At 40.6% G+C, this 10,434-nt stretch overlaps 2 protein-coding genes across 2 annotated transcripts; both read right to left on the bottom strand.

The window, feature by feature from the left end:
• LOC143041619 (zinc finger BED domain-containing protein 5-like) lies at window positions 1–579 on the bottom strand. The gene has a single exon (XM_076213629.1). It carries the CDS (start codon window positions 577–579, stop codon window positions 1–3), a length of 579 nt encoding a protein of 192 aa, XP_076069744.1.
• Window positions 580–588: 9 nt separating this feature from the next.
• Window positions 589–1,110, bottom strand: LOC143041612 (zinc finger BED domain-containing protein 5-like). The gene has a single exon (XM_076213623.1). The coding sequence runs from the start codon at window positions 1,108–1,110 to the stop codon at window positions 589–591; it is 522 nt and encodes a 173-aa protein (XP_076069738.1).
• Between the last annotated feature and the right edge of the window lie 9,324 nt (window positions 1,111–10,434).

Here is a 10,434-nt window from a genome sequence, read left to right as displayed (position 1 = left end):
TTAAATTGCGACACAGACACATGTTACTACATTAAAATGCAAGTATAGAGATGGTTGGGCCTGTTTATTTGCTACCAACAAGTCAATCCTTGGCACAGTCTTTGAAAGAGCCACTCTTATGTCGTCTTTGACTGCAAGGCGTGAACGTAACTTGTTTTTAATCAAGAACAATGCTGAGAATCCCTGCTCACAGCGGTATGTAGATGGAAACATCAGGAGGTTCCGTACACAATTCTTTGCTAAAGTAGGATGAGAACATGCCATTGTTGACCAGAATCTGGTCAATGACAAACCATCAAAATAATCTTTTGCAGTTGAGTCGATGAATTCTTCTTGCAATTCATCTGGAAGGGATGTAGGGTCCACCTTTAATGGATTTCGAATGATCTGGCAATCTAAGTCTGTGATATGAGGAAAATAATTTTCTAACTCTTGACTGAGAGAAACCAAGTGCTTATGGATGAGACCACTGACCTCATTCACATCATCTTTACACAGAACTGACAAGCTATCGCTCATATTCTCAAAAGCATCATACCGACCCGCTGTGACCGTTTCTTGCCAAAGTTTGAGTTTCATTTGAAAAGCTCACAGCTTATCCACAAAATCAATCACAGTTGCCGAGTAACCTTGAAGTGATCTGTTGACTGCATTGATGCGAGACAATATATCATTGAGATAAGCCAGTTTCGTGATCCACTTGTTGTCTGAAAGCTTGTTTACAAACTTCCTTGTTTTTTCCTTCTGATTTCTCTCGAAGAACTCCTTCAGCTCCCCCTTTAATGTCACAACTCGAGCCACTACGTTACCCCTCGATAGCCATCTTACTTCTGTATAAAAAAGGAGTGACTCTTCCTCAGCATTCAGTTCTTGACACAAAAGACGCAGCATCCTTGTGTTCAGCGGACTGTTTTTGATAAAGTTGACCATGGCTACAACATCGTCAAGTACATTTTTGAGGTCTGGAGGTAGGGTCTTCACAGCTAATGCATAGCGGTGAATCATGCAGTGCATCTTGCTTGCCCTGGGGTTTGCTTTCTTCACCCTTACTTGGAAGCCAGACCGACAGCCTAGCATTGCAGGGGAACCATCTGTTGTACATCCCACCATGTTTGCCCAAGAAAGCCCTTCTTTTTCAAAAAAGCTGGACACAGCTTCAAAGGTGACAGAAGAAAAACTCTTCTTTAAAGTTTGAGTCTTATATACCTCGTGTAGGCAAGAAACTGGGCACAAAATGATATATCAGTTCATTCATCAAGTTGAATTGCAAAGATACCTAGAGGAGTTTCCTTGATTTCCGCAATAACTTGTTGCTTGATGTCCTCTCATAAGTCACATATTCTTCGATGCACAGTATCATTTGACGATGGCAAGGTGTTTAGCTTCTGTGCCGCATTCTCCCCGAAGAAATAGCCAACAATATCTTTGCAGCGTGGCGAGACAAAAGTTTCAACTATTGTGTGGGGATTTTTATTTTGTGCAACTCTCAAGGCAACCATAAACGAAGCACGGAGGCTAGCTTCACTTTGTTTATGTACCTGACCGGTATGATCAAATCTAATACGCTTGAGAACATGTGCCTTTCTCTCAAAATAGACTGGTCTTTATCAGAAAGTTCAGGATGACAGCTGGACAGGTGTCGCTTGAGAAGACTAGGTTTCATGGATCCTTCTGAAAGAACTTTTTGGCAGATCACACACTGCGGCAAATCTTTGCCTTGCTTGATGTGCAGTTTATTGCAGTTTACACAATCATACTACACACCACAACGTAGTAATGCAACCACACATTCATTCACCACACTATGCACTCATACTGCATACAGAACAGTTATACTGTACACCACAATAACATTGCACACCACACAGACAAGTCACCAGACCACACTATAATAATGCACACCGTGAGCGCCAGCAGAAAATTGTCCATGGGAAGGGGAGAAAAGACAGACAGAAGAGGCAGGACATGGAGAAGAGGCACGACAGGAGGAAGAGGCACGACAGGAAGGAGACAGCAGAGGAAGGAGAGACAGTAGAATTAGGAGAAACAGCAGTACAGAGAAGAAAGTTTAAATCAGACTACAAAATCAGATAACAAATACACTGGAACCATGAAGCAGATCTCAACGTACATACCTGAGGGTGAGAGTAGTGGGGGAAGAGTGGTAAGTTTGTGAAGTGGGAAGCAAAAACGTCTCACTGTGGTACCTGTTCGGTACGCGTGCTGAGAGATGTGATCAAAAGAAAACGAGCAAGGGATGACTACTGTATTATGGGTTTGCAAGGTTGTGTGACAATTGTAGTCCAAGACAGCTTTCTCTCAAGTGACATAACTCCAAGATTTTCCTTATTGACATTGTAACTTAACGTCTGCTTCTAGAGGAGGTCACATCTAGCCTAGCACATGTAGGCAATTTCTAAAAACAGGTTTGCAATTACAGTCTGATTATTTTCAGAAACCTGTCACGTACCCCCGAATTTCGTCTAATGTACTCCTGGGGGTACGCGTACCCCAGGCTGAGTACATTAGACGAAAATTTCTGAGTCCATGTATCATTTTGGTCATTCATCTCTGTACTGATTCTAGTGAATTGATGTCCATTCTATAGGACGGAGACCAAAATTGTACCACATAGTCAGGGATGGGTCTAACGATCGCTAGATAGAATTTGATAATTACCTTTGCACTTCTATTCGTTACCGTCCTAGCAATGAAACCTAATGCTCTGCTCGCTTTATTCTTGGCGCTAATGCACTATTTCCTGTTTTTTTTTTTTTTTTTTTTTTTTGGGGGGGGGGAGGGGGGGGTCCGGACTCGCTAGAACTCCGAAGTTTCTCTCGCACTCAGTTATCTCTAAAAACGTGTTTCTAAGGTGTATCTATTTTCGGGGATGCGTAGCCCTACGTTTAACACGCTACACTTATAAGAACTAACACGCTACACTTATAAGAACTTTAACACGCTACACTTATAAGAACTAACACGCTACACTTATAAGAACTCTAACACGCTACACTTATAACAAACACACACACACACACACACACACACACACACACACACACACACACACACAGATATATATATATATATAAATATATATGTATATATATGTATGCATATACATATATATATATGAGTGGTAGGGTGGTGAGTTTAAACGCCAAGAATCCGTTGAAGTTTTATTTCTGACGTTTCGTCCAACTAGGACACACAAATAGAACAATGACAACTTATATACCCGCACAGCTCACCCCGTTCCCCCTCATGTATGCAGCATACATTACCTCACTCCCATGCAGCAACCATCGGGACGGTATATAAGTTGTCATTGTTCTATTTGTGTATACTCTGAAGAAGTCCTAGTTGGACGAAACGTCAGAAATAAAACTTCAACGGATTCTTGGCGTTTAAACTCACCACCCTACCACTCACTCTGTCTTCACACCTCAATATATATATATATATATATATATATATATATATATATATATATATATATACGTTACTTGCGGAGAAGGTCGAGATGGTGGCGATTCGAATCCTGCTAAGGACAACTTAAACAAAGGGCATGGTTCATTAAATTCCAAGCCATAATGTCCACTGTAAGGAGCATCGTTCTAGCCCCCCGATAGGGAGATGTTAGTGACGTTGAACCAAATCATCATACATACATATATATACATATATATATATATATATATATATATATATATATACATATATATATACATATATATATACATATATATATACTATATATATTATATATATATATATATACATATATAATATATACACCAGCGAAAAAAATACACGGGAGCGACGAGCGATTTCGCTCGGGAAAGTTCCAATGTCGCTCTCGCAAATCCAATAGCGGGAGCGATCCCCCACAAAAAAATCGCTCCCGCGGCAAGATTCAACGTTTTTCAAGCATTATCCATCATTTGGTAATCCCTGAATCCCAACACCATGGATGAAAGGATCAGAGCAAACACAACTTACCCGTGATCAATCATTGCATTATCAATCGATATCATAAACGCAACGCATCAATCAACTTTAATTTGTTTATGTACGTACGTATGTTTACGCGGTATAGCTGCTAGAGTTCAATGGCTTACCTAGCCTAGCTTCGTATCAGCTGCATGCGCGCGTATACTATAGTACATGTTGACTAGACTCTACACGACTACCGTGCTACATAATGTCGCTAGTTGCGAAGTGCATGGTACCTGTATGCAGGGAAGTTCATTGGTTGCATGCAGCTAGCTGCCCAATCAACGCGCTGACTACATGTACAATGCACCATACCCAATACCACATCACCGCATGCATACGTACACTGTACATATGCAAACTCGCTCGAGGCCTAGGAGGGAAACTGGGAAATCCCATTTATAACCTCGTTCGCGTATTTATGAGAAAACAAAATAGAATAAAATGTTTGGTTAGTAATTGAAAGTAAATAAATTTAAGTATAAATATGAACATTTGATAATGATATATTTAGTTCATAAATATGGATCTTTGGAGGGAGAATAAAAAATACAGAAATAAAAAATGATTCGTTAGCTAGCTTAGGTTTACGGTAGCTAAGTCTACGTTTGTACGTCACGTCCATGCCAAACTTTCGATGATCGTACATCATGGAGCGATTTCTAGTGAAGCGAGTGAAGATGAGTGAAGATGATTTCCCCTCAGAATCAGTCTTTTCAGAATCGAGGGAGAGTGTTTTGACGGCAGGAACCACTTCTGGACCAGCAAAGCCTAATTCAAACTCTACGGGCAAGGGCCAAGGAAAACGAAAACCAGTAAAACATGAATCTACTATACACTCCTGGAACCTAGATTGGCTTGAAGTGGATCGGGGCAGTAATGGTACTCTAATGGTGTATTGCAAGGCTTGTCAAAGAATTACAAAGGATTACAAAGGCGGAGCATGCTGACAGGAGACCTTTTGGTCCATATCTAGGTCGGAAACGAAAAAAAATCATAATAATAATGAAATATTAATAAAAACTATAATAATGTAAATAATAAATAAAATACATAAATAAATGCATAGGTATAGTTAAATAATAAACAAACAGGTAAATAGTACATACATACATATACCAAGGCTTTTTCCCCCTTCCAAGGGAGGTAGCCAAAAAGGGAAAGGCATAAAAACACTCCCACCCATTTCATCCCTAAATACACTCCACACCCCTCCCACCCTCCATCTCATCTGAGCACCTCCTGGATGACGGGTCATCCCTGCACCCTGCCCACCGCCCTGGGTCAGAAGCAGTGTCGCAAGACACAGCACATCCACAGCAAGGCCGCTTCATTTAATCGGCGACCCCCCCTCTCTGTCCCCCCTTGCATATAAGGAGAGGACGGGGAGAAATCCCTTCGGGCTGCGTCAAAATTTACTCACGCATACTACCCCACCCCCCACCCCCCTGCCCATTCCTCCTCATGCAATCACAACATCATCCATATACAACCATTCTCCACTCACCTTTGTCTTCCGTCCTCTCCCTTCCTTCCTCAACAGACATTCCCCTCTTCCCCAAAGCCCCCTTCACCCCATCCATCCACCTCATCCTAGGATGTCCCCTCATGTTCACTCCCTCCACATCTGCCTTCCATACCTCTTTTACTAGTCTTTCTTCACTCATTCTTTCCATGTGTCCAAACCATCCTAATATTCTTTCATCAACCCTATCTCCCAAATCCTTTTTCACCCCTGTTCTCCTCCTCACCTCCTCATTTCTCACTCTATCCAGCCTAGTAACCCCCACCATACTTCTCAGACACCTCATCTCAAACACATTCAAACTCCTTCTCTCTTCTTCTCTTATGTTCCACGTTTCTGCCCCATACAGTGCTGTTGGCACAATCACTCCTTCATACAGTCTCCTCTTCGCATCCATTCCTAAATGTCTATTCCTCATTACACTCTTTAATCCACCAAGGCATTTACTCGCTTCTCTCAATCTACATTCTACCTCCACCTTCACTCCTCCTTTTCCTGCTACACTTGCACCCAAGTATCTAAAACTATCCACTTCCTCCAGTCGCTCTCCCTTAATGCTCACTTCCAGTCTACTGCCACTTTCACCCCTTGTACATCTCATCACCTTACTTTTACCCACATTTATCTTTAGCTTTCTTCTATCACATACTCTCCCAAACTCTGCCACCAGCTTCCTCAATCCCTCCTCTGACCCTGCCACAAGCGCAGTGTCGTCCGCAAACAACAGCTGGCTCACCTCCCACTTTTCTCCATTTTCTTTAACCATCTCCAATCCCTGACCCACTACCCTAGCATTCACCTCTCGCACCACCCCATCCATGTATAAGTTGAACAGCCAGGGCGACATAACGCATCCTTGACGAAGTCCCACCTTTACTTCAAACCACTCACTCTCTCCATTTCTAATCCTGACACAAGCTCTACTACTCTCATAAAAACTCTTGACAGCTCCCAAAAGCTTTCCTCCTATCCCATAAATCTGCATAACCTCCCACAGTGCCTTTCTGTCTACCCTATCATAAGCCTTTTCCAGATCCATAAAAGCCCAAAAAACATCCTTCCCCTTTCCTATAGCTTTCTCACATATCTGTCTTACCACAAATATCTGATCTACACAACCTCTACCTGTCCTAAAACCACACTGTTCCTCACCAATTACTCCTTCTGTTCCTCTCCTAATCCTCTCAATTAAGATCCTCCCATAAGCCTTCCCTACTACACTTAACAGGCTAATCCCTCTGAAACTACTACATTCACACTTGTCCCCTTTTCCCTTGTAAAGAGGAACTATACAGGCACTTCTCCAGTCCTCCGGTACTCTACCCTCTCTCCAGCAAACATTAAATAACCTCACCAACCAGTCCACGATCACTGAACCTCCCTTTTTCAGACATTCTGCATGGCATCCATCCAGACCAGGTGCCTTACCTGCATTCATCATCTTTACAACTGCCTTCACCTCATCCTTCCCTATTTCTCCTCCATTCTCCTCACCCATCACTCTCATTTTCTTCGCATTTCCCACTGCAGGTATCTTTCCTTCCCTATCCTCCTTCACATTTAGCAACTCCCTAAAATATTCTGCCCATCTTCCCCTTACTGCCATCTCTTCCATTATCATCTCTCCATCTGTACCTTTTACCTTTTCTTCCCTATTTGATTCGCCTCCTCTTCCTCTCTTAATTTCTTTCCAAAACATCTTTTTATTACTTTCAAAATTTTCTGTCATACTCCTACCCCATTTCACATCTGCTCTCCTCTTTGCCTCCTTTACCTTTTGTTTTACTTCTCTTTTCTTTTCTTTGTACGTCTCATATGACTCCCCCGTCCTCTTTTGTAACCAATCTGTGAATGCTCGCTTCTTCTCTTCTACAACCTTCTTTTTTTCCTCATCCCACCATTCACTACCCTTTCTTCTATTTCCCCCTGTCCTTCTTGTTCCACACACCATCCTTGCGTGGATGTGGTACAGATGAGAGTAAAAGGGAAGAGATAGGTAGTATGTTTGTGAGAAGAAAGATGGATGTGTTGGCTTTGAGTGAAACTAAGTTGAAAGGGAAGGGTGAGTGTAAGTTTGGGAGTGTAAGTAGGAGGTTATCAGGAGTGAAGAGAGGGCGAGGGAGGGAAGGGGTGGCTATTCTAGTAAGTGAGGAGATAGGTAAACAGGTAGTGGAGTGGAAGGAGGTTTCCTCAAGGATAATGTGGATGAAGGTGAAACTGGGAAAGGAGATGTGGGTCTTTGTAAGTGCATATGGGCCTGGCAGTGAGAAGAGCGTGGAAGAAAGGGAGGCCTTTTGGATAGATTTAAATGAGTGCATAGAGGGTTTAGGAAGAAATGTCAATGTAATAGTACTGGGAGACCTTAATGCTAGGGTGGGAAATGGTCCAATCGATGGGGTGGTTGGGAAGTGTGGAGTTCCAGGAAAGAATCGTAGTGGAGAGTTGATGGTGGAAATGTGTCTAGAAAGAGAGTTGATGATAGCAAATACAGTGTTTCGGAAGAAAGTCAAGCATATGTACACATGGGAGAGGGTGGTGGAGGGAAGGGTGGTAGATAGAGCGCTAATGGATTATGTAGTGGTAAATAGGATTATGATAGGAAGAGTTAAGGATGTACATGTGCTAAGGGGAGAGGGTGGGGGAATATCAGATCATTTTTTGGTGGAAGGTAAGCTGAGAGTGGAGGATAGATGGAGAAAGAGGAAAGGGACAAAAGGTAGGGAGGTTCTTAGAGTGAACTCCTTGAATGAAAATGAAAAGGAGAAGGAGTACGAAAAGAAGCTGAAGGAGGAGTGGGAGGGAGTAAAGGATGGAGCAGAGATGGGTGTGGAGGAGGAATGGGGATGGTTCAAGGAGGGAATCTTAAAGGTAAATAGTAAATAATAATAAATTGACATATAATTAATAATAAATGAAAATCAGACAGACAAATGATAACAAAACAAAAACAAATAATATAAAATAAATTATAATCATTACAGCATCTTGCTTAGGTGTTTATCTAAATGATTCTTAAAGCTTCGAACTGAACTACATTGCACTACCTGTGCAGGAAGTTTATTCCATTCATTAATTACACGGTTGGCAAAGTTGTTTCTACCTACTTCCAAATTGAATATACTTCCGGATAGTTTGAGACCATTGTTTCTTGTCTGATTCTCATTCAATGTGAAAATTTTGTCACTTTTGATGTTGTCAATTGCCTTTAAAATTTTAAAGACCTGTATCAAGTCACCTCTGAGTCTACGCTTTTTTAGGGAAAACAGAATCATATGTTTTAGTCGATTTTCGTATGATTTATTTTTGATATTTGGAATCAGTTTTGTGGCTCGCCGTTGTACTTTTTCCAGTCTGTCAATGTCTTTAATGAGATTCGGTGACCATACGGAAACAGCATATTCCAAATGGGGACGAACTAATGATTTATATAGCTTGTTAATGAGTGATGGACTTTTGAAATCAAAAGATCGCGCAATCAGTCCTAGAATATTATTTGCTTTCTCAGAGGCTGAAATACACTGCTTGGATGATTTGAGGTCGTTACTGATAATTACGACGAGATCTTTTTCACTATCCACTTTTGTTAACGAATTTCCAAATAACTTGTAATCGTACTTACTGTTATTTTTACCTATGTGCATTACCTTGCATTTACTTGTGTTAAATTTCATTAGCCACTTTTCAGACCATTGCTGTAATATATCTAAATCTTCTTGAATATCTAATTGGTTTGAGTGATCATTTGCCACTCCGCACAGTTTTGTATCATCAGCAAATTTGGAAACAGTAGATTTTAGTCCGTGGTCTATATCATTTATATATACTATGAATAGAAGTGGTCCAAGAACGGAACCCTGAGGAACTCCACTTGTAACATTTTTCCATCTAGAATTTTTTCCATTTAAAACAATTCTCTGTTTTCGACCATTCAACCAATTACTAGTCCAACCTAATAGGCTACCACTTATTCCGTGTAAAGCTAATTTAGTAAGTAGTCTTTCGTGTGGGACGGTATCAAAAGCTTTTGTAAAGTCTAGATATATTAAATCTATATTGTTTCTTTTGTCATAATTCGAGATAACTGTGTTGTAGAATTCGAGTAAGTTAGTCACGCATGAACGTTTCCGTCTGAAACCATACTGGCTATCATTTATCAAACGGTTACTTTCTAAATGATGTTCGATAGCATCTCTGATGATAGTTTCCATTATTTTTCCTACGATTGAACTCAAACTTATAGGCCTATAGTTATTTGGTTTCTTTTTGTCACCTTTTTTGAATATGGGAGTAACTTTAGCTAGCTTCCATTTTCTTGGGACATCTCCGGATATGATGGATTTCTTGAAAATAATTTCTAATGGAACAACAATCTCATTTTTCATTTCCTTTAAGATTCTTGGATGCCAACCGTCAGGCCCTGGTGTTTTATTAACTTTGAGTTTATCTATACACCTTTTAATTTTTTCTTTTGTTATATTTACCGTAGTAAGTTTACCCCAGACTTTTCACAGGTTTCAGTTTGGAATTCAAATTTGAGGTGTTTCGTTTACGAATACCGAGCTAAAATGATTGTTTAAGATATTACACATTCCTTCATTTGAATATTCAAGTTGACCGTCAGCAGATAATAGTGGACCAATGTGATTCCTAACAACCTTTTTATCTCTAATGTAACTATAGAATTCTTTGGGATTCTCTTTGGATTTATCAGCGATGTTCATTTCGTATTGTCGCTTTCTTTTTCTTATTGTCTTTTTTAAATCTCTCTGTATTAATACATAACTTTCATAGTCATTAGATGCACCCGAGCACTTATATTTCTTATAAGCCTGTCTCTTTTTAGCAATACTTTTTTCAGTTTCTTTGTCGAGCCACTTTGGGCGAGCCTGATTTGAAGGACGTCTGTCCTT

This window comes from Oratosquilla oratoria, chromosome 3 (assembly GCF_046742065.1).
Source record: "Oratosquilla oratoria isolate Oo_2021 chromosome 3, ASM4674206v1, whole genome shotgun sequence".
Classification (NCBI taxonomy): Eukaryota; Metazoa; Arthropoda; class Malacostraca; order Stomatopoda; family Squillidae; genus Oratosquilla; species Oratosquilla oratoria.
Note: the sequence above shows the minus strand (reverse complement) of the source record. Positions and strands in the feature narration are given on the sequence as shown.